Consider the following 26145-nt stretch of genomic DNA (forward strand, 5'->3'; position numbering starts at 1 on the left):
TCAATTTAAGTCTGAATTTGGCAATAAGGAGTTCATGGTCTGAGCCACAGTCAGCTCCTGGTCTTGTTTTTGCTGACTGTATAGAGCTTCTCCATCTTTGGCTGCAAAGAATATAATCAATGTGATTTCGGTGTTGACCATCTGGTGATGTCCATGTATAGAGTCTTCTCTTCTGTTGTTGGAAGAGGGTGTTTGCTATGACCAGAGCGTTCTCTTTGCAAAACTCTATTAGCCTTTGCCCTGCTTCATTCCATACTCCAAGGCCCAATTTGCCTGTTACTCCAGGTGTTTCTTGACTTCCTACTTTTGCATTCCAATCCCCTATAATGACGGAGAAGGCAATGGTAACCCACTCCAGTACTCTTGCCTGGAAAATTCCATGGATGGAGGAGCCTGGTAGGCTGTAGTCCATGGGGTCACGAAGAGTCAGACACTTCGTGACTGACTGTGACTGACACACTGAGCGACTTCGCTTTCACTTTTCACGTTCATGCATTGGAGAAGAAAATTGGCAACCCACTCCAGTGTTCTTGCCTGGAGAATCCCAGGGATGGCAGAGCCTGGTGGGCTTCCGACTGTGGGGTCGCACAGAGTCGGACATGACTGAAGTGATTTAACAGCAGCAGCAGCCCCTATAATGAAAGGGACATCTTTTTTGGGTGTTAGTTCTAAAAGGTCTTGTAGGTCTTCATAGAACTGTTCAACTTCAGCTTCTTCAGCGTTACTGGTCAGGACATAGACTTGGATTACTGTGATATTGAATGGTTTTCCTTGAAAATGAACAGAGATCATTCTGTCGTTTTTGAGACTGTATCCAAGTACTGCATTTTGGACTCTTGTTGACTATGATGGCTACTCCATTTCTTCTAAGGGATTCTTGCCCACAGTAGTAGATATAACGGTCATCTGAGTTAAATTCACCCATTCCAGTCCATCTTAGTTCTCTGATTCCTAGAATGTTGATGTTCACTCTTGCCATCTCCTGTTTGACCACTTCCAATTTGCCTTGATTCATGGACCTAACATTCCAGGTTCCTATGCAATATTGCTCTTTACAGCATCGGACCTTGCTTCTATCACCAGTCACATCCACAACTGGGTGCTGTTTTTGCTTTGGCTCTTTCTTTTCATTCTTTCTGGAGTTATTTCTCCTCTGATCTCCAGTAGCATATTGGGCACCTACCGACCTAGGGAGTTCATCTTTCAGTGTTGTATCTTTTTGCCTTTTCATACTGTTCATGGGGTTGTCAAGGCAAGAATACTGAAGTGACTTGCCATTCCCTTCTCCAGTGGACCACATTCTGTCAGACCTCTCTACCATGACCCGTCGGTCTTGGGTGGCCCCACACAGCATGGCTTAGTTTCACTGAATTAGACAAGGCTGTGGTCCGTGTGATCAGATGGCTAGTTGGCTGTGATTGTGGTTTCAGTCTGTCTGCCCTCTGATGCCCTCTCTCAGCGCCTACTGTCTTACTTGGGTTTCTCTTACCTTGGACATGGGGTTTCTCTTCATGGCTGCTCCAGCAAGCCGCTGCTCCTGACCTTGGACTTGGGGTATTGCCGGGAGCCGGCATATTGCATATTGAGTGCATATTGCATATTGCATATTGAGTGCAGCACTTTCCACAGCATCATCTTTCAGGATCTGGAATAACTCAACTGGAATTCTATCACTGCCGGGAGCCAGTGTGAGGAACTCCGCCCATGACAAAGGTCATGAGGAAGGAGGCTCGGCATACGCAAAGGTGGGATCGAGCTTCAGGAGTCCCCCTGGAAATTCTCGAGCATCTAGCCCCAAAACCAGAGTCTGCCTACTTTCTGCTTTGTGCTTTCATCTACACCTCTGACTTTACGGGGGGCTGTCCCCCACTACCTCTCTCTGAAAAAAGAGTTAGCTTAAAGTTCCAGTTAATAATTCCTGGGTGTGACAGTGTTTCAACCTACAAACTCCTTTGGAAATCCTCTAGCCTGCCTGAATAGGTTTTTCTGGCCACATGTGATTGTTCAGAGCCTCCCAACTGTGAGAGGCAGGAGATGTTCTAAACTGTCTAAACACAGATTCTTTTGAGTAGTTAAAAGATTGATTAGAAATTGTATTGGTGAAGGGATTTTCACTTGTTGGGCCAATGTTTGCTGCCAAGTTTCCATATCCCTTACCTGCTGTGTCCCTGGCAGTGTATTGATTAATATAATTGGTGTAAGTAGTAGCTTTAATGTTTGTAACCTGGGACCCTTGAGTTAATTCTTTTTCTTGTTATAGCCCACCACACTTTTGCTCTGTAGGAATGCAACTTTATCTAATGCTTTTGGAGGGTGGCTCCTGACCAATCACCTTTAGAGAAAAATAAGTTTTCTGAAGAAAGGGTCTTAAAATGTTAACAGGCCCCCGGGCCAGAAGATGATGCAAATCACCTAAGCTTTTGCATATGATAAGTTTGCAGGAAGAAAGCCTGGCTTGCTGCATGACTCTACCCCTTCCCCCATTATCCTCTATGCATAACTTAAGGTATAAAAACTACTTTGGAAAATAAAGCGTGGGCCTTGTTCACCGAAACTTGGTCTCACCATGTCGTTCTTTCTCTTACCTTCTGGCTGAATTATTCAGCCTCTTTTCTCCACTGAATTTCCTCACTGAGCTATCCTCATTCTATTACTCTTTATATCCTTAATTAACATTTAATTAAGCAATTGTTTCCTGATCCTCGCCTATGCCGTCTCTCCTTCGAATACCCTGGATCAGCCGGGGCTGGACCCCGGCAGGGTATCTCCTGATGGCCTCTGCTCCTGAATTTGGATGTGGGGTATCTCCTCTCGGCTGCCGCTCATGACCTTGCACATGGGGTATCTCCTCTCAGCTGCTCCTGTGCCGTGCTGCCACCACTGAGGCTTAACCACAGTTGATTTAATTGACCATACTTAATGAACCTCTATATGGTTTCCAGTATTTTTTAACTACAAATAGTGTTGCAGCATATGTTTTGTATACTTGTGAATGTATACCCATATATATGTATTCCTATTAATAGCAGTAGGATTCCTGAGTCAAGTAAAATATTTTGATAGATATTAACAAATTGCTTTCCAGAGAAGTTATATGTGATAGAATAATGGCCCCAAAGATATCCATGTCCTAATCCCTGAAACCTGGGAATATTGTTACCTTCCATGACAGATCAACTTGCAGATGGAATTAAGATTTCCAATATGCTGACCTCAAAATTTGGAAATTGACCTTGATTATATAGTGGGTCCTGTATTGTTGCAAAGGTCCTTAAAAGTGGAACCAGAAAGATGGTAGGATAAAAAGGACTTGGTTCAATGTTGCTCACTTTGAAGATGAAGGAAGGGAGCTATGAGTCAAGGAATGAAGGCAGCCGCCTTGAAAAAGCAAGGAATGAAGCCCTCACATTTTGCTTTTAAAGCTCTGTGTTGGATTTCTGACACATGAAATGAAAAAGTATACATTTTTCTTGTTGTAAGTCATGAAGTTGTGGTGGTTTCTTTTAGTAGTCATAGGAAATTAATACACTTTATGTATTTACACTCCTACAGCAGCAGCAGAACAATATATGAATGTATTTTCAGACATTCCTGCCATTAGTATTTACCTTTTTAAAAACCGGTTTCCTTCCCTCATATTAATTCTCCTTCCTACACTATTTGAAAAGAAATATTTACAATTTAGTGTCCTATAGTTAAATTATTTTAGATAAAAGGAAAATCTCAGCTATAATTCTCTCTCATACTTTTCTTCCTTGATCATTGAAATGAACTCTTTGGAAAATTCCCCTCTGGGGCATGCACCATTTTCTTGGCAGTGGCCATGATATGAGTAGGATGTATTACTGATGTGTCATTTCTGCAATGCTGTTTTCACTGCTGACCAGAATGCACTGCAGAAACACTCTGGGAATAAGAGTTGTTCAGTTCTGCCACCTACACAGGTGCCTACGCAGCTAGTAAAAGCCAGTCTCTGTAAGTGGTGACAATCCAATGGTTTTGCCTGGTCTCCAAGTGGAGGTGGCCATATGTGCCAGAGGCATTGTGTATGTAGCAACTTACGCATCTCTCTGGCAGCTGAGTGCCTCAAGTAACTGTGGTGGGGAAAATGAACAGAGTATAAATATTTCCTGTCAGTTCATTAAATACCCCTGAGGCAGATTAGCACAAGAAGCTGTGCTCAGTCCTTTCCCATTTTGCATATTTAGTTTGCACTGTAGTGGTGGGCTCTCCTGTTATACATGTACTTTCAACCCTATAGACTGGGCTTGACCGTCTCTGTACTTAACATCTGATCAGGATCATTATTGAGCATCTACTATGTTAGGTATTTAGGATATAAACTCTTAGCCATGCAGAGCTGACAGTTCACAGAGACAAATAGTAATCAACAATCACAGGAACAAATGAAAATTGCTGTTGGTGCAGTTGCCAAAAAGGTGGTTTAGTTGATAAATTGTGTCCAACTCTTGAGATCCTCTGGACTGTAGCCTGCTAGGCTCCTCTGTCCATGGGATTCTCCAGGCAAGAATACTGGAGTGGGTTGCCATTTCCTTATATATACACACATACACACACAAAAAGGAAGAGCAAACTCTAAAACATTGTGAAGGACAGGGTAGCTTAGTGTGCTGCAGTCCATGGGATTGCAAAGAGTCGGAGACGACTTAGCGACTGAGAAACAAAAACATACATATATACACACATACATACACATACATATACACACATACATATATATGTAATACGTGTTACATGTAGTATGTGTAATATGTATTACACACATATATATATGTAATAGATTCCACCTTGTCTGGAAGAACATAAGAGAAGCTTGGGTGGGATGTATAAATCTGTGTACATTTGGTAATCCATACCTACATCGGATGATACCCTTGGTAAAGAATACAGAGTGAGGAAAAGAAAGAACCAGAAACACTGCTTAGCTTGGGAGAGAAGGATGAATAGAGACACAGGAAAAATGGCCACAGAGTTGGAGGGAAACCAGAAAAGGGCTGTGCAAGGAGGAGCCAAGCAAGGAGGTTTCAGTTTTATCAAGGAGAGTTCAGTTAAGCGAGAAGAGTCCAGTTAAGGGCTAGGAAGAGCATAGAATGGAACATTGTGTCTTGGGATCAATAGATTGTTTCAAGGGCAGTGACATGGTAGGGCACGCCTGGGTTCAAGGGTGCCTCCCTCCCTTCAACTGTGTGATGTTGGACAAATGGCTGTCTGGCCTCAGATTCTGCATCTGTAAATAAGGATAATACTTCCTTCAAAAAGTTATTGTGGGGGTGAATTTAATTACCATACACAACCCTAGCATTTTTCTCAAGAAAGAAAGATTGATTCCTCCCTTCTAATATGTCTAGCCGTGTATGTATTTAATATTCAGGTTTTGTTTGTCAGTCTCCTTGATATCTTAGCATTGGTGTTGATGATGTACTTGTGAGGGTCAAGGCAGGTCCTGTCCCCTGTATATAACTGCATTAGTAAGGGTGCTAGCAAGCTGTTGTGAGCTGACAAATCAGTGCTCTAGATATTGTAAGTACCCCCTGGTGTGCCTCTCCATATGCAGACAGACAGATCATTGAGGACTGGATACGGACACAATACATTTTCGTGAGTTTTTCCCTAGGGAAAGGCATTCTGGTTACCAAAATGAATACTGAATTCTTGTCTGAGGTTATCTTTATACACTCAAATTTCTACTATTTGTGTAAATCTCTAATGTAAGATATTAGTAATAAATGACTAATTCCAATACATTTTGTTGTTTGCTTTTTAGAGAGAGTATTGACCCTCCCAGACTTTTTTTTGACTGGCTAGAAGCAGCCACTCCCTCCTCTTTTCCTTCTTTTTTTGTCTTAAATACAGTGAATAGGAAAAAAATGCTTTTTCCTCTTCTGGTTAAGAACTTTGCCTTGCCTTCTACCTCTGATGGTTTTTACAGTGTAACCCTGGCTTTGGCAACTATGGTAACTACTGATTGGGAGATAATGTAATTCAGTGCTTGCTTTAAGTTAACTAAACCACAGCGGAGAGACTGAAAAAATATTTCTCTTGTGACTAAAACAGGATACCTAACTTTTAAACTTCTCTAAGAATTGTCCTTGCATTTTCAGTTAACATGGGTTTCATTTCTTATTGACAGTGGGTGGCCATGTTTTCTGAACCAAACATGAGGAGGTAACATTTCATAAGCAAGAGAGTACCTCTGGTGTGCTGTATGCTGTGCTTGGTTGTGTCAGACTCTCTGTGACCCCATGAACTGTAGCCCACCGAGCTCCTCTGTCTGTGGGATTCTCTAGGGAAGAATATTGGAGTGGGTTGCTACTTCCTTTGCCAGGGGGTAGTTCTAACCTAGGGATCGAACCCACGTCTCTTGCCTCTCTTGCACTGCAGGTAGATTCTTCACCACTGAGCCACCAGGGAAGCCCAATCTATATTAATTGGAATTGTTACAGAATTTCCAGGGCTTGGGGGTCATGCTGCTGCTGCTGCTTCTAAGTTGCTTCAGTCGTGTCCGACTCTGTGCGACCCCATAGACGGCAGCCCACCAGGCTCCCTCGTCCCTGGGATTCTCCAGGCAAGAATACTGGAGTGGGTTGCCATTTCCTTCTCCAATGCATGAAAGTGAAAAGTGAAAGTGAAGTCGCTCAGTCGTGTAGCTACTAAAAACAGGCAGCGCTTTAAATCATAAGGGAACTATGATCACATTCAACTTTTAGAACGGACACTGTAAATATTTTAACCTAGTGATTGGGGCCCTAAAGAGTTGATGAAAGAGTGGCGGAAAGGAAACTACGACTCTTGGCATCTCTTGATCAGGCGACCGGGGCAGTACACAGGGACGTGCCCTCCCGCCAGCGCGCAGTCTGGGAAGCTGATGTTGGGACACGGACTTCCAAGTAGAGCTCTGGAGGCTCGCGCGCCTGCGCGGGGACCTCTGGAGCATTCCAGGGCGGAAGGGTGCGCGTTTGAGTGTCCATGGCAACGCGACACTTCAGCCTTCTGGAAGCCTGGGCTACAGCTCCTGCTGTGTAAGATCCGTCCTGGTGGGAGGGACCTGGGCTGGGGGCGGGGGGCTGATGGGGTTACAAGGGGGTGGGGGTCTTTGGAAACTGCTGGGAACATTTGCTCCAGGGATTGAGTTAAACTAAGAAAATCGCTCCAAGGCTCAGCACAAAAGGATCTTTTCATTCCTGCCCTTTCACCCACGTAGGGAACTATGCCTTTGGAGGTGGTGGTGGAACTTCAGATCCGGGCGGTAAGAGAGATCGACGAACGTCCCCTCTTTGCCCCAAATCATACTCTTTCCTCGGGGTTCCTTCTCCCGGTCTTTTTCACCACTCCTCGCCACACACACACCATTAATTGAATCTCTGTCCCTAAGATTTTTTACATTGGTCTTTCTGGCTTTCTAACCTTTAATTCGGATCAGCCTCTTTCCACTGCCCTCCCTTCCCCACTCCAAGCTAACTTCTGTGTTAGCTTTATGTGAAATTTTTCTGTTCATTTAAAACAACCTTGCATTAAGTCCCAAGAAGGGTTTTATTTTCTGGGATACAGATTTCTGAGAAGATTAAAAAGCCCCTCCTTTAAATAACCAGGGAAGATTTTACTCTCACAAAGCCCCATCATGTCCTGATAATTTGCCACCTCTATAAACCAGTCAAAATTTTTCTAAGCTACTTCCCCTACAGATAGTTCTGGCTTGCTAATTCCAAAAAGGAAATAAATCAATAACTGTTTAATAATTATCCACTGAATCCTGCTTAAGTGAGGTGCTCTGGCAGAGTGACTTCATTTTTCCTCTTTGGGGCCAGTCATTCCTTATTGCGTTATTACCATTCCTTACTATCAAATAAGTCATTCTTTATTATCAAATTGCCAACATCCATTGGATCATAGAAAAAGCAAGCGAGTTCCAGAAAAACATCTACTGCTTTATTGATTACGCCAAAGCCTTTGACTGTGTAGATGACAACAAACAGTGGAAAATTCTTCAAGAGGTGGAAATACCGGACCACTTTACCTGCCTCCTGAGAAATCTGTATGCAGGTCAAGAAGCAACAATTAGAACCGGACATGGAACAACAGACTGGTTCCAAATTGGGAAAGGAGTACGTCAAGACTGTATATTGTCACCCTGCTTATTTAACTTCTGTGCAGAGTACATCATGAGAAATGCTGGGCTGGATGAAACACAAGCTGGAATCAAGATTGCCGGGAGAAATATCAATAACCTCAGATATGCAGATAACACCACCCTTATGGCAGAAAGTGAAGAGGAACTAAAAAGTCTCTTGATGAAAGTGATAGAGGAAAGTGAAAAACTTGGCTTAAAACTCAACATTCAGAAAACTAAGATCATGGCATCCGGTCCCATCATTCCATGGCAAATAGATGGAGAAACAATGGAAACAGTGAGAGACTTTCTTTTCTTGGGCTCCAAAATCACTGCAGATGGTGTCTGCAGCTATGAAATTAAAAGACACTTGCTCCTTGGAAGAAAAGCTATGGTCAACCTAGACAGCATATTAAAAAGCAGAGACATTACTTTCCTGATAAAGGTCCATATACTCAAAGCTATGGTTTTTTTAGTAGTCATGTGTGGATGTGAGAGTTGGACTATAAAGAAAGCTGAGCACCGAAGAATTGATGCTTTTGAACTGTGTTGGAGAAGACTCCTTTTTTTTTTTTTTGAATTACAAAGCTACTTTTAATACTTTGGGGTGAGCCCCACAGGAATAAAAAACACTGCGAAGGGGTAACCCTCTCACCCCCCAGGAGTGGCCCAGGGGGAGAGAGGCTACCTGAGGGGTAGGAAGCACAAAAGGGACCCGCTGCAGACTCAGGGCAAAGGGAATGCCATCGGTGCTGGGACCTGTGAGCACTACAGGAGAAAACGCGAGCGTGATGGGACTGGCTCCAGGCACACAGGCGAAGGGCAAGAGGGTTGGACACGAAGCCACAAAGCTACTTGGGTTCCTCCTTCTTCTCGTTTGCCTTTTTCTGCTTCTGCTGCATGATCTCCGAGTCCCTCTGCTTGCGGGCGGCAGCAGAAAGCCCATCATCTCGGCGCTTTCCCTTAACCGAGTCGCTCTGCTTTTTCATATTCTTCTGGCGGGCGAGCTTGCGCTGGTTACCGCGGGTCATGGCGACGGCAACGGCTCCGGCCTGCCTCCGTCGCGTCCCCTCGTTCAGTACGACGTTACAGGCCCCTGGAGAAGACTCTTGAGAGTCCCTTGGACTGCAAGGAGATCCAATCAGTCCGTCCTAAAGGAAATAAGTCCTGAATATTCATTAGAAGGACTGATGCTGAAGCTGAAACTCCAATACTTTGGCCACCTGATATGAAGAACTGACTCACTGGAAAAGACCCTGATGCTGGGAAAGATTGAAGCCAGGAGGAGAAGGGGATGACAGAGGATGAGATGGTTAGATGGCATCACCAAGTCGATGGACATGAGTTTGAGCAGGCTCCGGGAGTTCGTGATGGATAGGGAAGCCTGGCATGCTGCTGTCCATGGGGTTGAAAAGAGTCAGACACGACGCTTCCATTTTCCAATCCTGTAGTTGGTGACAGACTGTCATGTGGTTTTCTCTGAAAGCTATAAGGGACTATTCTACTGGATATGATTATAAGCCCAAGATCAACAGTTTACAACCATGGAAAATCTGGTTCAGTTCAGTTCAGTCGCTCAGTTGTGTCCGACTCTTTGCGACCCCATGAACCACAGCAGGCCAGGCCTCCCTGTCCATCACCAACTCCCGGAGTTTCACCCAAACCCATGTCCATTGAGCCGGTAATGCCGTCCAACCATCTCATCCTCTGTCGTCCCCTTCTCCTCCTGCCCTCAATCTTTCCCAGCATCAGGGTCTTTTCAAATGAGTCAGCTTTTCGCATCAGGTGGCCAAAGTATTGGAGTTTCAGCTTCAAAATCAGTCCTACCAATGAACACCCAGGACTGATCTCCATGTAAGTGACAAGTGCTGTGATTTCCTCTTATGTGCCGCTCTGAAACAAAGATGGAAATTTCCTGGATTTGACCCACTCTGCTGACAGCAAATAGGACTGACTATATCAAGTGTGCTATATCAGTTGTGAATTCTCACAATTGTTCAGTAAGATGAAGGAATTCATGAGAAGTTGAGTGGTAAATCAGTCTTGCTCCTCATCAAGGCAAAAAAATTAAGTTTTCATCTCACTTCATTCAACATTACTGGTTAATTTTATTTTGACTTTTAAAAGGAATTCATCAATGTACAGTTAATTAACAGTAGAATCAGGTTTTTTTTTTTTTTTTCCCTCTGCAGTACTTAGTATACTCGCCACCTCCCCACCCCCCCAAAAAAATCAAATGAATTGATCTGTGCTTTAAAAACCAGCAAACTCAGGCCCTGGCAATCAAGATAGGGAATTACAAAAAAATAATCAGGAATAAGGTGAGCCTAACTTTGACCTCCCATTATTCAGACCTGTGGATCCTGCAAGAGGAAATATTTTTTTCCAAATATCTGGGCTGAAGATTGCTGCAGTTAAAGTATCTCTGTTAAGGCTAAAAATAGAAGAAACCACCTAGAGTGTCAGAGTTTGGCTGATTCAAGAAGTGAAGAGGTAGTCTGTGTTCAGGATGTTGTGAGAATGCACATAATTTCTATATTGAAGAGTAGCTATTCCTTTTTCAGTGTTCCTCAAACACTGGAAAATTCACACTTCCACCCAGTCAGAACCTACCTGTCACAGCCATTCTCCAGATTCCTATATGTATGTCTGTATGATAGATCAAATGCCATCATCCTATTTTTAAATATGAAATAATTGGTTATTAAGATTATCTAAAGACATCAATTCCATAGGTAATTTAAAGATTCACATTTTCAGGCATAGCAGCATTTAAAGCATACACCCTCATCAGTCTTTCCCAATCAAGGAATAATAAGCAGAGTCCACCCTGTGTTTGGTGGTCTTTGGTTTTGTGAATTGGGGAGGCACCATGGATAAACTACTTTAATTGTGAGAGTCAATATAAACAGAAAATCTTGGAGTTATACTTTATGCCTGGTATAGCAGTATGCTCTGCTTGATGAATTTCAAGTTAAATACTATTACCTAAAGTGTGCTTATATAGAGAAATGGAATTCCACATGAAAAGCTTTAATATACAAGGTCATCCGTGTGGTATATATTTGAAAGCTTATGCTCTTACATTGCAAAGAAGTTATTTCTCCATTTTTTTACCTCAATAAAGAAGCATTATTCTTTATTCAGTAGAGATGGTAGGCAGCAGGGCCCATCTCCTTCCATGTTGGTCCACTGATAAAGTATGTGGTGATCCTGCCTCCAAGACTCAGTTCCTCTGACCTCCTCAGTGACTTCGCTTTTCTGTCCTGTCCTGTCATGCTATTTGCTGTCAACAGAATTAAGCCTGAGGCAGTAAGCCCATCTTTACTTTCTATGAGCACTGTTGATATGCCCACTTTTAAGTATTTCTTCTTCAGGTAAGTTCTTGGCTTGTTCTCTGAATGCAGAAGGATAATATTAGGGTAGTGGGAAATACCTATTTAAAGATCTTCGAGGAGGTAGAGGAAAAGGAGAGAAATATATGTACTGTAATCTCTCATTTCCACTACTCAATCTGTGAAGATGGAAGACACAAAACTAAAAAAGCTTGCCAAGAAAATCAGGATTAAGAAGAATTCTCCCCAACTATAGTAACATATTGTCAGAGAGTAAATTAGAAAAACCTATGTCATAGGCTCTTAAAATCTACCTCTGCTTCCCATGAGGCGCAGTGGTAAAGAATCCGCCTATCCATGCAGGGGACGCAGGTTTGATCCCTGTGTCAGGAAGATACCCTGGAGTAGGAAAAGGCAACCCACTCCAGTATTCTTGCCTGAAGAATCTCATGGACCGAGGAGCCTGGTGAGCTACAGCCCATGGGGTCACAAAGAGTCAGACTCAGCTGAGTGATTAATGCTATGTCATAGACTCTTAAAATACTGTTTAAAATCTGCCTCAGGAAAAGGATAAGGATGTGGCTCATTTGCATGTATATATTTACAGAATGAAGTTGCTTTCCTTTTTTCAAAGTTCAATTTACAGGTGATATCTTGACTTGCAGGATTACAAAATTTTCTGATGTCAAGTTTTAAGAAGCAGCAACATTATAATCACTCCAACTTGGTTTCTTTAAAGTTTTCCTGGAGCGATAAAGAGTTATTTAATAAGTATATAATAGAGGGATTTTTTTTTTTTTTGCTTTCTGTAATATGGCTGTGATCAGTAATGGTCACCACTGTGCTCTAGCCTAGCAACCCATTGCCATTGCCTTCTCCAATTAAGAAGATAGGTCACTTGAAATCCCAAAAGGAAACCTGAAATGTCCTTAGAGGGGCAAACATGATGACTGCTGGTTTATGTCAGTATCATCACGGGTGGAAACCTTCAGATGTCCTGGTGCCACAGTGAAAGAGATGGTGTCACGGTTGGTTCCACAGTACAAAGAGGACCGGAGCAGTGCGCGGTGAAAGCCAGCAATAGTCCACGATACTGTACTGCATGTAGCCAAGAAAAAAGCCAAAAGCCACGTCGGTGACATTGTGCCGCCCCAGCATGACCCTGGAGAGACCCAAGATGAAGGCCCAGAGTACCACCAGCACCCTCAGTGGGATGGCCAGCACCAGGTGGTTCAGGATGAAGCGCGACACAAGGGCGGCTCTGGTGGTATGGCCTGAAGGGAAGGAGTACTTGTCCACCGAAATAGTGAAAAACATGTCCATCTGGTTGTGGGCTGGGCGGCGCCTGCGGACCAGCCCCTTGATGAGGGACACCAGTAGCAGGTCCAACAGCAGGGCGAAGAGCAGGTTCATCAGCACCTCGCGCCCGGCCCAGCTGTCGCTCCTGGACAGGCAGTAGAGGGTGCCGAGCAGCCAGGGGATGCCGTGTCCCGAGATCTCCAGCAATTTCATAAGGGGCCTCATGCTGCCCCAGGACGAGCTCTCCCCCGCGCACACCCCCAGCTTCTTGGACAGCCACAGGTCGATGGCCAGTAGGGAGCGCAGGGCGATGCCCAGGAAGGACGGGTTCAGATCTATGCGGTCCTCCTCGGGCAGCTGGGGCGGGAGCGCCTGAGAGGAGCCCGCCCCAGCCAAGGGGAACGAACCGCGGCGGTGCACTGGGCTCTCAGACGCGCGGAGACGGGCGCTGGTGGGGTCGGCGCCCGGCATGCGGCTGCTGAGCAGAGACTGGAACTCGAACCTGCTGCCGCCGCCATGGGCCGGACTGCCGCTGCTGCTGGGGTCGCAGGTGCCCAGCGGGCGTCCCTCGGCGTTCCTTCGTGGGCTCTGCATCGCGGCGAGCGGCCCGGACCACAGTACCTGGCCGGCCTAAGAAGAAGATTCCCAGCCTTGCAGCCTCTTCCGCTTCCGCACTGCCATCCTGGAGGGGCGGGGAGAGGAGCCAGGGAGAGAACGATTGTGACACCTGGCGGAGATGTGGGAGGAAAGTGGATTTTCCAGTTTGCGCAAGGGGAGGGGAGGGGAGGGTGGTGTTATGAGAGAAGGTGAGAGTTGGTGGTGGTGGGGAGGTGGGAAGGATTTGACGTGGGAGGTTAGGGAAAAATAGAGCCTTTACAGAACAAAACAAAACAAATCCATTTTCTCTATTTTTTTTTTTTTAAAGATTTCTTGCCCAGGGGTGTTCCTTCCTGACAAGCATGATGTGTTCCTTGGAGTTTACCTCCTGAATCAGTACCTGGAGACAGACTGCTTTCCTTCTGTGTTCCCTATTATGGTTCAGCGAAGCATGAGGTTTGAAAAGGTGATCTTGACTTTCTCCTTGCTAAATAGAGAAATTCAAATTCTGTTGTTTGAAGATCATTTACTGGTTTTTATAAAGAACACAGCTTTTATAAAGTTATTTGTAAATTTTGTTTTAAAAAATTACATGAAGGCACCTCAGCACAGTGCAGAACCATAGTTGGAGGACTTGTTTTGAATCCCAGATCTGAGCCAAGTTCTGTCAAACTAGTGCTAAGTACCCTGGTGGTTGTTTTCTATTCTTGGAACTCCCATGGCATTTTCTAACTGGAGCAGAGAGCATTTTCTGAATGTTTTTGGAGATGTTAGAGGCAACTGAGACAAATTTCTTATAGAGATTATCAGTAAACTAACAGACCTCAAAAACAAACTTTTTAGGCCCAGAAAAATACCCTAAACTAACCAAATTAGTTAAACCCTGTATCTGAAATCCTGTAAGAAAACAAGAAGGTTCTTTACATTTTCTGAGTCTCCTTAGGTCATATCTGGTTTATTTAGCTACAGTGATAAAGACTAGATTCCATTCCAATGAATGTCAAATATATAAATAGCCAAATGTTACTAACCCTCTTCCCACTTTCATGAAATATTAATTTTGTTACCATCCAATCACTGACAATCTCTTAAGGTTTTTCTTTGGAATTTAGAGATTGAATCAGTTTTAACCTTGATAAGTCTATGATTTTGTCCCAAACAGTATCACTGAGGTGCTTCTTTGGGGAAGGGTATGAATGTGGGAAGGTTCCAGGATAGGGCCTATCACTTTAAAAGGTCTGGTTGGTGGTGCCCAGAAAATGACATGTATGTTTCAAACTGAGAGTAGGAAAGGAGGGAGTTCCTTGACAGTCCAGTGGTTAGGTTTCTATTGCTGGAGGCCCAAGTTCAATCCCTAATCGGGGAACTAAGATCCTCCAAGTTGTGTGGCACAGCCAGAAAAACAACAACAACAACAGAGATGACTATTGATGTTTTTGAAAGGTCTAGGGCTGTGTGTAATATTTTTATAAATCACAGTCTGTTAATTTAAATAGAGTCTTCCTAACTGGCTGGGTAAGAAAGGAATAAATGGATATTATCTTAGAATATGCAGTCAGTATACAAAGGAATCTACTGCCATTTTGATATTGGTCATGGTAAAAAGTGGGTGGAGAAAATTCAGTGTATTTTTTCCTCCAAGAATTTCCTTATTAGTTTTATCAACTTTAAATGTGCTTATTTAGAAGACTTTAAAAATATTTTTATAAGAAACTCGAGAATGTAAAATTGTAAAAGCTGTAAATCAATCTATAAATGACCTTGGAGGTCATCCAGTCCCACCTCCCTGACTTGCAAAAGAGGAGAATGAGTCTCAGAGTCACTGTAGATGCCATTACTGATGTCACAAAACTGTGTATTTGAGATTACTAGTAAAAAACATTATGGACCATTTTTCATTTTATAAAGTGCAATTACATAAGATGCTTAATTTTTTAAAAAACTTTTTATTTTATATTGGGATATATCCAATTAACAATACTGTGATAGTTTTAGGTGAACAGTGAAGGGACTCAGGCCATGTACATGTATCCATATTCCCCCAAACTGTCCTCCCATCCAGGCTGCCTCAACATTGAGAAAAGTTCCATGTGCTATACAGTAGGTTATCCTTGTTGGTTATCCGTAAATGCTTTATTTTAAATTTTGAAAAATTGCCCTCTTGTGTGAGCTCTTTGGGTTCATATTCAGATTTTCTACTAGTTTTCCAGCTTTCTTGTATCTGTTCTGTTCTTTAGCTGCAAATACTTGGCAGTGAGTAATGAAAACATTGGACCTTCTGAGTAATTCAGAATTCAGTGTTCTAAAGCAGCCAGGTAAATAAGAAATTATTCATAAAGAATGTAAGAGCCATTGTGTTTAAGCAGCTCATGTTGATAATTTATTTCCCATAATCATCCTTGAATAATTCTTAGACATGAAGAGAAAGGATGAAATATTACTGAAACAGTTTTGGAAAAAATCACAGCTCACCCACATTTACTTGTTATATCCAAGTCAGTGAGACAAAAATGGATTACAGGGGACAGCTTCTACTTTTGTCATTAAAGCAGACCTGGTTTTGGGTCAAGAGTAGATTTTAATCATGCTTAAGGCTAAGCACCATTTAAATCAGAAATTTGATACCTGAAATCAAAGTCTACTGAAAACTTTTTTTTAAAACAAGATTCTAAAGTTCAGAAAGAGGGGCATGGTATGCTTTTATTTCAGTCCTAGGCCCTTTTATATGAAGGACAGAATGAACACATTTGGCTATGTCTAGACAGGTATCTGGTCCCCTCACTTCATGGGAAATAGATGGGGAAATAGTGGAAACAGTGTCAGATTTTATTTTTTGGGGGCTCAAAAATCACTGCAGATGGTGATTGCAGCCATGAAATTAAAAGATGCTTACTCCTTGGAAGGAAAGTTATGACCAACCTAGATAACATATTCAAAGCAGAGACTACTTTGCCAACAAAGGTCCATCTAGTCAAGGCTATGGTTTTTCCAGTAGTCACGTATGGATGTGAGAGTTGGACTGTGAAGAAGGCTGAGCGCTGAAGAATTGATGCTTTTGAACGGTGGTGTTGGAGAAGACTCTTGAGAGTCCCTTGGACTGCAAGGAGATCCAACCAGTCCATTCTAAAGGAGATCAGTCCTGGGATTTCTTTGGAAGGAATGATGCTAAAGCTGAAACTCCAGTACTTTGGCCACCTGATGCAAAGAGCTAACTCATTGGAAAAAACTCTGATGCTGGGAGGGATTGGGGGCAGGAGGAAAAGGGGACGACAGAGGATGAGATGGCTGGATAGAATCACTGACTCAATGGCCTGAGTTTGAGTGTACTCCAGGAGTTGGTGATGGACAGGGAGGCCTGGCGTGCTGCAATTCATGGGGCCGCAAAGAGTCAGACACGACTGAGCGACTGAACTGAACTGAACTGAGACAGGTATCACAGTGTTTTTCTTGTGGTTCATGATATACCTAAAACTCATGAGGCTCTCTCTCTTTTGTTATTTTTGGATTCTGTGGGAGTCTAGCTATGAGTATTTAGCTTTTGTTTTGTGTTACACATAGAATTTTTATGTATGTTCCTTTTTAGCACAACCAGTTGTTTGGGAAGAGAAGTCATTCATTCAGTTAACATATAGTGAATATCTGTTGTATTCAGGATGTTTTTCTAGATACTCAAACAAGACTGTTTGAGGTTGATATCAGATGTGCTTTTAGGAACAGACTGTGGGGCCAGGTCGAGTGGATGACATTTTGAACATGTGGTAGTTTCAGCCAACTCAAATTTTCCTTGTTGTTTGTATTGTGTTAATTCTTATTCATTTCCTCTGTAGTCACTTGTTGAACTTTTAACCACATAGCTGTTAAAGGCACTCCTTTTGAATCCTAAAGTGTCATATGGCTGGATTTGATATGTGTTAATAATTTTGAAGAAAATGATCTAAATTTTATATAAGTATATATTAATAAAACTTGGAAGATTTATTTCCCCCATTTTTTTCCCCTATAGGTATTTGAAAATGCAATAGATCCTGGAGCTGTAGCAGACATTTTAGAAAGTAGGTACTCCCCTCTACACCCCCTGCCCCAAAAGAGAGTGAGAGACTATTGTGTATATGTAATTCATAGATATAAAATTCTGTTGTATTCTAAGTTGTGATACTTCCATATTTAACCCATATTTATGTTCATGATAGTCTGTAAAATTTGAATCATGTTAATTGAATTGCAAACCATTTTCTAGATATAGATGGGATTTACTAGATGGTATGATTCTGTTTTTTATTTTATTGCAATTAAATGATTTTTATATCTTAACATAGTTATGTAACCATCACCATAATCAATTTTACATTTTCATCACCACAAAAAGAAGCTATATTACCCATTCTTCCTCATCCCTTCCAGCCCTAGACAACTACTAACTAAACTATATGCCTCTATAGATTTGCTTATTCTGGATATATTTCATATAAATGGAATTATATAATATATGGTCATTTGTAACTGGCTTCTTTAACTTAGTATAACATTTCTAAGATTCTTCCTGCTACAACATGTGTCAATATTTGACTTCTTTTTATATCTTCATGGATCAGGGATCAAACATGTGTCTCCTGCATTGGCAGGTGGATTCTTTACCACTGTGCCACCAGGGAAGCACTAACTCAAAGATCTTTGGTTTTTTCTTAGAGTTTTATCATTTTAGCTGTTACATTTAGGTCTATAGTACATATTGAGTTGATTTTTATAAATGGCAAGTTCTTTGGAAGGAATGATGCTAAGGCTGAAACTCCAGTACTTTGGCCACCTCATGCAAAGAGTTGACTCATTGGAAAAGACTCTGATGCTGGGAGGGATTGGAGGCAGGAGGAGAGGGGGACAACAGAGGATGAGATGGCTGGATGGCATCACTGACTCGATGGATGTGGGTCTGGGTGAACTCCGGGAGTTGGTGATGGACAGGGAGGCCTGGTGTGCTGCAATTCATGGGGTCCCAAAGAGTAGGACACAACTGAGCGACTGAACTGAACTGAAGGGTCCAACTTCAGTCTCTCCCATCTGGATAGCCAGTTGTCTTCACACCATTATTACCAAGAGTATTTTTTCCCCATTGAATAGTCTTAACACTCTTGTTGAAAATCAACTGACTATAAGTGTGAGGGTTTTTTTGGAGGGTCTCAATTCTATTTCATTGATTGATGTATCTGTCATTATGCTGGTGCCACACTATTTTGTTTATTATAGCTTTATGGTTAGTTTTAAAACCAGGAAGTTCTTTTTCAAGATTGTTTTTCCTATTTGGGTTCCCTTAGTTTGCCATATGAACTTTAGGATCAGCTTGTCAGTTTGCAAAGAAGCCAACTGGAAAGTTGATAGGCATTGATAGACTGCATTGAACCTGTAGATCATCTTGGAGAATATTGGCATCTTAACAATATTAAGTCTTCCAATTCATGGCATGGCTTGTGGTGATAATTAATTGAATATAAGGAATTTAGAAACTGAGATAGATGAAGTGCAACACATTACCTTTGGGGTGATGGTTGAAAAGAATATAATCCTCCCTCCTGTTTGGAAAACTTAAAATTATGGGCTGTCTTGGCTTTTAATTTTCTTGGCATTTAAAATTTTGTTCTTACATATTCATGTTTTTCTTAAGTCTACAAAGGAAGAATTTTACTTTTATGGTATGTATTTTTTAGCTTTTTTTTTTTTTGTTTTTTTAGCTTTTTTGAGATATAACTGATATACAACATTGTGTAAGTTTAAGGTGTACAACATGTGGATTTGATACTCAGGTATTTTGCAAAATGATTACTACAGTAGTGTTAGGTTATACCTCTGTCACATCACATAATTACCTTTTTTTTTTGTGGTGAGAACATTTAAGATCTACTCTTAGTAACTTTTAGGTATATAATACAGTATTATTAACTGTAATCACCATTATTGTCTATATTAAAATGTTTTCACTTCTAATATTTTGTGGGAATTATTTTTACTGATTTTTATTGTTATATCATTTGTATTTTAAATTACTTTTAATATTTGAATTTTATTCTTATCCTTATAGACCTTATCCTTATAAAACATATCCTTGTTGTTCAGTTGCCAAGTCGTGTCTGACTCTTTGCAACTCAATGGACCAGAGCAAGCCAGGCCTCCCTGTCCGTCACTGGAGTTTGTCCAAGTTCATGTTCATTGAATTGGTGATGCCATCCAACCATCTCATCCTCTGTTGCCCTCTTCTCCTTCTGCCTTAAATCTTTCCAGCATCAGGGTCTTTTCCAATGAGTCAGCTGTTGGCATCAGGTGGCCAAAGTATTAGAGCTTCAGCATCAGTCCTTCCAAAGAGCATTTAGGGTTGATTTCCTTTAGGATTGACTGGTTTGATCTCCTTGCAGTCCAAGGGACTCTCAAGAGTCTTCTCCAGCACCACAATTTGAAAGCATCAATTCTTTGGCACTCTGCCTTCTTTATGGTCTGCCTCTCACATCTGTACATGACTGCTGGAAAGACCATAACTTTGACTGTATGGACCTTTGTTGGAAAAATGATGTCTTTGTTTTTTAATATACTATCTAGGTTTGTCATAGTTTTCCTTTCAAGAACCAAGCGTCTTCCAATTTCATGGCTATAGTCACCATCTGCAGTGATTTTGGGCCCAAGAAAAGGAAATCTCTCACTGCTTCCACCTTTTCCCGTTCTATTTGCCATGAAGCAATAGGACTGGATGCCATGGTCTTAGTTTTTTTAATATTGGATTTTAAGGCAGCCTTTTCATACTCCTCTTTCACCCTCATCAAGAGGCTCTTTAGTTCCTCTTCAGTTTCTGCCATTAGAAGTGGTATCATCTGCATATCTGAGGTTGTTGATATTTCTCTCGGCAGTCTTGATTCCAGCTTGTAACTCATCCAGCCTGGCATTTTGAGTGATGTGCTCTGCATATAAGTTAAATAAACAGGGTGACAATAATAAACAGCCTTTTCATACTCCTTTCTCAATTTTGAACCAGTCAGTTGTTTCGTATAAGGTTCTAACTGTTGCTTCTTGACCTGCATACAGGTTTCTGAGGAGACAGTAAGATGGTCTGGTATTCCCATCTCTTCAAGAGTTTTCCACAGTTTGTTATGGTTCACACAGTCACAGGCTTTAGCGTAGTCAATGAAACAGCAGTAGTTGTTTTTCTGGAATTCCCTTGCTTTCTCTATGATCCAGTGAATGTTGGCAATTTAAACTTTTGTTCCTCTGCCTTTTCTAAACCCAACTTGTACATCTGGAAGTTCTCATTCAAGTACTGCTGAACCTAGCTTGATGGATTTTGACTATAACCTTACTAGCATGGGAAGTGAGCACAATTGTCCAGTAGTTTAAATATTCTTTAGTACTCCCCTTCTTGGGAATTGGGGTGAAGGTTGACCTTTTCCAGTCCTGTGGCCACTCCTGGGTTTTCCAAACTTGCTAACATATTGAGTATAGACACTATTTCTAAATATATTTTGAACTCAGGAAAGATAAAAAATTGTTGTTTTATTTATATAGTCAAATAGCATACTCTTTTAAGCAAGGTAAGTTTTTATGGGTTAATGGATAACAGTATTTTGAATTTTAAAATGAAAAATATATTGTTATTTTGGTGATTTATGAATACATTTTTGAGAGAGAAAATATCACATTTTGTCGATACTTTTCAGGGGACAAAATCTATTTTTATAACTCAGTTATTCTTACCACATGTCCCAATATGTTGGGTCTAGAAATACCTGATTCATTGGTGGTATGCCACTTATTATTATTTTAGTAATATAAATAGGGTGTTATGGCAGTTTTACACTTAGTAATTAATGAAAAACTCTGACAATATTCTGAAGTATTAAAATCTAATTTTTTCTTTTTAGGCTTTCTAACCAGATTTGAGTTAATACAGCTAGTGTCTCCAGGTAATGTGCCAATAAATGAATTTCTAAATTAGTTTTGTTGTTGTTTTTGTCATTGAGTCGCTAAGTCATGTCCTTCTTTTTGCGACCCTATGGATTGTAGCACACCAGGCTCCTCTCTCCTCCACTGTCTCCCAGAGTTTGCTCAAATTCATACCCACTGAATTGGTGATGCTATCTAACAATTTTAAAAGGATTTTGGCGTGACACAATTGTGACTTGCATTTAAAAGTTGTGCTTTCTGTAACACATGCTCCCTCTCCCCAACTGGTCTATTGAATTTTTCCCACTTTCAGAAGAGTAACTTTATGGCTTTGATATATTAGTAAGCATAACTTGAACTGGTTCTTTGACTTTCCACTTTTTCACAGTTTTATGTAATAATTATCAAATAATTTTTTTAGTCCCAACTCAGCTTCTTTCAAATATTTGCTTTTGACGGTGTTGTAATTTGTGGAGTGAGTGAGTGAGTGTGTGTGTGTGTGTGTGTGTGTGTGTCTGAGTTTAGTCCAAAGCCATCTTCTCTGTTGATGCTAAAACAGGGTTGACAAACTACAGCCCCCAGGCCAAATCTAGCTGTGGTTTTTTTTTGTATGACCCATGAGCTGGGATTGGCTTCCACATTTTAAAGAACTGAGATTTACTCATATACTATAAAATTCACCATTTTCAAGTATATTCAGTTATTTTTAGTATGTTCACAAGATTGTGTAGCCATTACCACTTATCTAGTTTTAGAATTTTTATTCCCTCCAAAGAAACCTTGTACTCATTAGCACTCACTCTTCATTCTTTCTTCCTCCCAACCCCTGGCCACCACTAATCTAATTTCTGTCTCTAGTTGATTTTCTCATACTGGACTTTTCATGTAAATGGAATTAGGCAATTTGTGCCCTTTATGTCTGACTTCTTTCAGTTAGCAAAATGTTTTCAAAGTTCATCCTTGTAGCATATATCAGTACTTCATTCCTTTTTATGACTAATGATCTTTTATATGAATATGCCATATTTTGTTTATCCACTCATCAATTAATGGACATTAGAGTTGTTTCCAATGTTTGGATATTATGAGTAGCACTTCTGTGAACATTCCTGTACAAGTTGTGTAGGTATGTGTGTTTTTAGTTCTCTTATATTTGGTTATATACCTAGGAGTGGAATTGATAGATCATATGGTAATTCCATGTTTAGCTTTTTAAGGAACTGCCAGCCAAACTGTCTGTGGTTTTTACATTTTTAAATGGCTGGAAAAAATTTTTTTTAAAGAAAGAGTTTTTCCAGCAATCCCACTGCTGGGCATACACACTGAGGAAACCAGAAGGGAAAGAGACACGTGTACCCCAATGTTCATCGCAGCACTGTTTATAATAGCCAGGACATGGAAGCAACCTAGATGTCCATCAGCAGATGAATGGATAAGAAAGCTGTGGTACATATACACAATGGAGTATTACTCAGCCATTAAAAAGAATACATTTGAATCAGTTCTAATGAGGTGGATGAAACTGGAGCCTATTATACAGAGTGAAGTAAGCCAGAAGGAAAAACACCAATACAGTATACTAACGCATATATATGGAATTTAGAAAGATGGTAACGATAACCCTGTATACGAGACAGCAAAAAAAAAAAAAAAAGAAAGAGTTTTATTGATCAATGGAAATTATATGAAATTCAAATTTCATCATCTGTGATGTTTTTATCCACACTCCTTCATAGAAGTGTTTATGGCTGCTTTTGTGTTAGTTACAGTGAGAGTTGACTAGTTGTGACTATATGGCTTTCAAAGCTTAAAATACTTTACTCTCTGGCCCTTTGCAGAAAAAGTTTGTGACCTCTGTGCAAGAATCATGGGACTTGAGGAGGAAAGCATTCTGTAATGCCTTTGTTTTGTGTTATGCAAGAGACCTGAGCTAATGAGAGCAAGTAGTAACTGCCACCTGGTGACACCAATTCTCAGAGTTTCTCAGTGTGGCTGATTATCTGGTGATTTTAAAGTCTGTGTGTGTATGTGAGAAAGAGAGAGGATACCTAAAACTCAGAAACATTTCACATATGCTTCTGGTCTTTGCTACCATACATTTTACCTTTTCCCTTACCAACTTCCCAGTTTTGACTTGTAAAAAGCACTCCCAAATTATGAAGGAACCTTTATTTATGTTTTGGTGATACTTGGTGGTCATGTTTCTTGATACTTTTCTGTGGTTAGAACATATGGATATGGATTTTTTAAGTAAATAAGGTCATATATATTGTCTTTTACTAGCTTCCCCAACTGTATGTCACTGTTATATTGTACTTTTTTAAAACTAACTTTTATGTATGTATTTATTTTGTTTTTGGCGGTGCTGGGTCTTTGAAGCTGTGTGGCCTTTCTCTAACTGTGGCGAGCAGTGGCTACTCTTCATTGCAGTGTGTGGGCTTCTCATTGCACTGACTTCTCTTGTTGCTGAGCACAGGATCTAGGGTGCACAGGCTTCAGTAGTTGCAACACATGGGCTTCGTAGTTGTGGTTCCCAGGCTCTAGAGCACAGGCTCAATAGCTGTGGTGCATAGGCTTAGTTGCTCCCATGGCATGTGGAATCTTCCCAGATCAGGGATCAAACCTGTGTCTCCTGCATTGGCAGGCAGATTCTTTACCATTGAATCTTACCAGGGAAGTCCTTATATTGTAATTTTTAAAAACAGGCCAAAAAGCATTATTTTTTATATCATAAAATAATTTCATGAATTTATTTGTGCTTTTATAGGTCTATAAGAAGTATGTAAATAATATTTTTTGTTTTACTTTTTCACTCTAAATTGTTACATATAGGTAACTTATTTGTCATTTTCAATAGCTATGTATTTTCCATAGCATTACTATGAACCTTAAAGTCATATTGTTGAACATTAGGATTTCTTTGTCTTTGTTTGTCTTTATATTTATAACAATTTTTTCTCTTGATATATTTGTAAAGAATAGAATTGCTAGATAGAACCATATCTTATAAAAACCTGGGAGTAAACTGATCCCCGGCAAGTTTCCATTATTTTTACTGCATTTAACATTATATAGTGTGCTTGCTCCCCATACCCTGGCTAATGCTGGATACTATCATTTGGATTTTTTTGTGTTTAAAAAGTATGTAATAATTTCTTTAAAATATATTTTACCATATTTTTGGTCTCTTCTTTTTAGATATGATTTGTGACAACCTTAACATTTTAAATTTATTTCTTAAAAGTTTCCGCTTTCCTATATTATAGTTTGTTTTGTTTCCTTCTGTATAACGTGATAGTCAGTGTCCTTTGATTACCTCTGGAGCAATGTCTGGATATAAACATTGCATTTTGGTGTAAATTCCTGAAAGTTTTAAATCCGTTATACTTAAAAGTCAGACATGACTGAGCGACTTCACTTTCACTTTTCACTTTCATGCACTGGAGAAGGCAATGGCACACCACTCCAGTGTTCTTGCCTGGAGGATCCCAGGGACGGGGGAGCCTGGTGGGCTGCCGTCTATGTGGTCGCACAGAGTTGGATATGACTGAAGTGACTTAGCAGCAGCAGCAGCAGCAGCAGCAGATACTTAATACATATGTTTGCATTATTTTAATATTTCATTGTGTGAAATTTTCTTTTTCTTAAGAAAGCATGGGAGAAGGAGGTGAGCCTGGCAGATACCTCAGCTAAAGCAGAGGTGGCTGTGGAGGCTTTTCTGAAGACTGTGGCGCTGCTCACTGTGGTGGTTTTGAAGCAGATCAAGGGCCCCCATGGAGTGGACCCAGAGTCTGACGTTCTTTCTTCTTCTTCTTGGTTTATTGGCCAAGGCAGGTCCTAAAAACAGACAAGAACCCTAAGATCTCAGTGGGTCTGGGGATGGACACTCTTATATATGTCTGTGGTTTCTTAGGTAGGTAGAACAGAGCAAAAAAAGTGACAGGCTAAAATCAGGGCATTGAGTTTTTAATTTGACCCAGTTTTGTGTTCAACCATATATCATAAGTGGCAAGTTATATTGTAGTTTGCTAATGAAATAGAAGCAGGACCAGGTCTTATTTAATTTTTTGTGAGTTAAAAAAGTTACCCAATAGCTAAATATTGTTATGGTAAAAATTTTAACTAACTAAATTATATAAAATAGTAAAAGGCCATATTCATCAACAATATTCATTGAAATAATTGCTATTAACAATTTGTTGTTTTTTTATGCCTTTTATAATGCATTTAATATATATAATGTATTTAGTATATTCAACCAATCCTAAAATATATAGATATATAGACAAACACACACTCACATATGAGTACATAAATATTAAATATATCTAATATTTAGTATATGTATATATACACATATCTATGCATATATATTTTATATATATATATATATATATAATATATATAGGTTGAATATGTATTTCCTGAAACTTCAGATATATTTTTGACTGCCATTTGTTTTTTACTTGACTAGAAATCCATCTGTGAGAATGTTGCAAGAATAGTTCAAAACTGTAATGACTGGAGAGTATTAAAACTGAATGCATGGTTATGGGTTATAACTTAGAATTAATCAGATATAAAAGATACAAAGTGAAGGCTTTATTACACTTGTCTTCTTTTTCTTTATTATCCTTCAATTTCAGATTGTAATTTTAGTCAGATTAAACTTGAATCGTTCAATAGAATTAATTTTGTTGGGCTTCAAATAAATATAGGTTGATCCATTAATTTGTGCAACATCTGTTTATTGGATGTATACTCAGAAAATGCTCTACCCTGTGCCACTTCTTGGTATTATGCTGGTGGCACCAGGCATAGAGTGGTGACATGTGAGCCCTCTAGATCTGCTGGTTCTTGATACTAGGT

At 40.5% G+C, this 26145-nt stretch overlaps 3 protein-coding genes across 10 annotated transcripts in view; 1 reads left to right on the forward strand and 2 right to left on the reverse strand.

Moving 5' to 3' along the window:
* Window positions 1–6835: 6835 nt before the first annotated feature.
* Window positions 6836–26145, forward strand: part of SPATA6L (spermatogenesis associated 6 like) — a 102159-nt gene continuing 82849 nt past the window's right edge. For 4 of the 8 annotated variants that reach the window (XR_011567932.1, XR_011567933.1, XR_002181243.2 and 1 more), the window contains exons 1-5: window positions 6844–7040; window positions 7223–7267; window positions 13688–13825; window positions 17363–17411; window positions 21255–21296. Coding sequence is in view for 5 of the 8 variants with exons in the window: in XM_019966003.2 (XP_019821562.2) it covers window positions 7229–7267; window positions 13688–13825; window positions 17363–17411; window positions 21255–21296 (268 nt within the window). In the remaining 3 variants the exon portion in view is untranslated. Of the gene's footprint in view, window positions 7041–7119; window positions 7268–13687; window positions 13826–17362; window positions 17412–21254; window positions 21297–26145 lie in introns of those variants that run through there. The other 4 variants (XM_019966004.2, XM_019966006.2, XM_019966005.2 and 1 more) reach the window with 4 other exon arrangements.
* LOC109562914 (small EDRK-rich factor 2-like) lies at window positions 8692–9222 on the reverse strand. The gene has a single exon (XM_070794233.1). It carries the CDS (start codon window positions 9157–9159, stop codon window positions 8980–8982), a length of 180 nt encoding a protein of 59 aa, XP_070650334.1. The 5' UTR covers window positions 9160–9222; the 3' UTR covers window positions 8692–8979.
* PLPP6 (phospholipid phosphatase 6) lies at window positions 10217–13509 on the reverse strand. The gene has a single exon (XM_019966011.2). The coding sequence runs from the start codon at window positions 13354–13356 to the stop codon at window positions 12487–12489; it is 870 nt and encodes a 289-aa protein (XP_019821570.2). The 5' UTR covers window positions 13357–13509; the 3' UTR covers window positions 10217–12486.

Source organism: Bos indicus, chromosome 8 (genome assembly GCF_029378745.1).
Source record: "Bos indicus isolate NIAB-ARS_2022 breed Sahiwal x Tharparkar chromosome 8, NIAB-ARS_B.indTharparkar_mat_pri_1.0, whole genome shotgun sequence".
NCBI lineage: Eukaryota > Metazoa > Chordata > Mammalia > Artiodactyla > Bovidae > Bos > Bos indicus.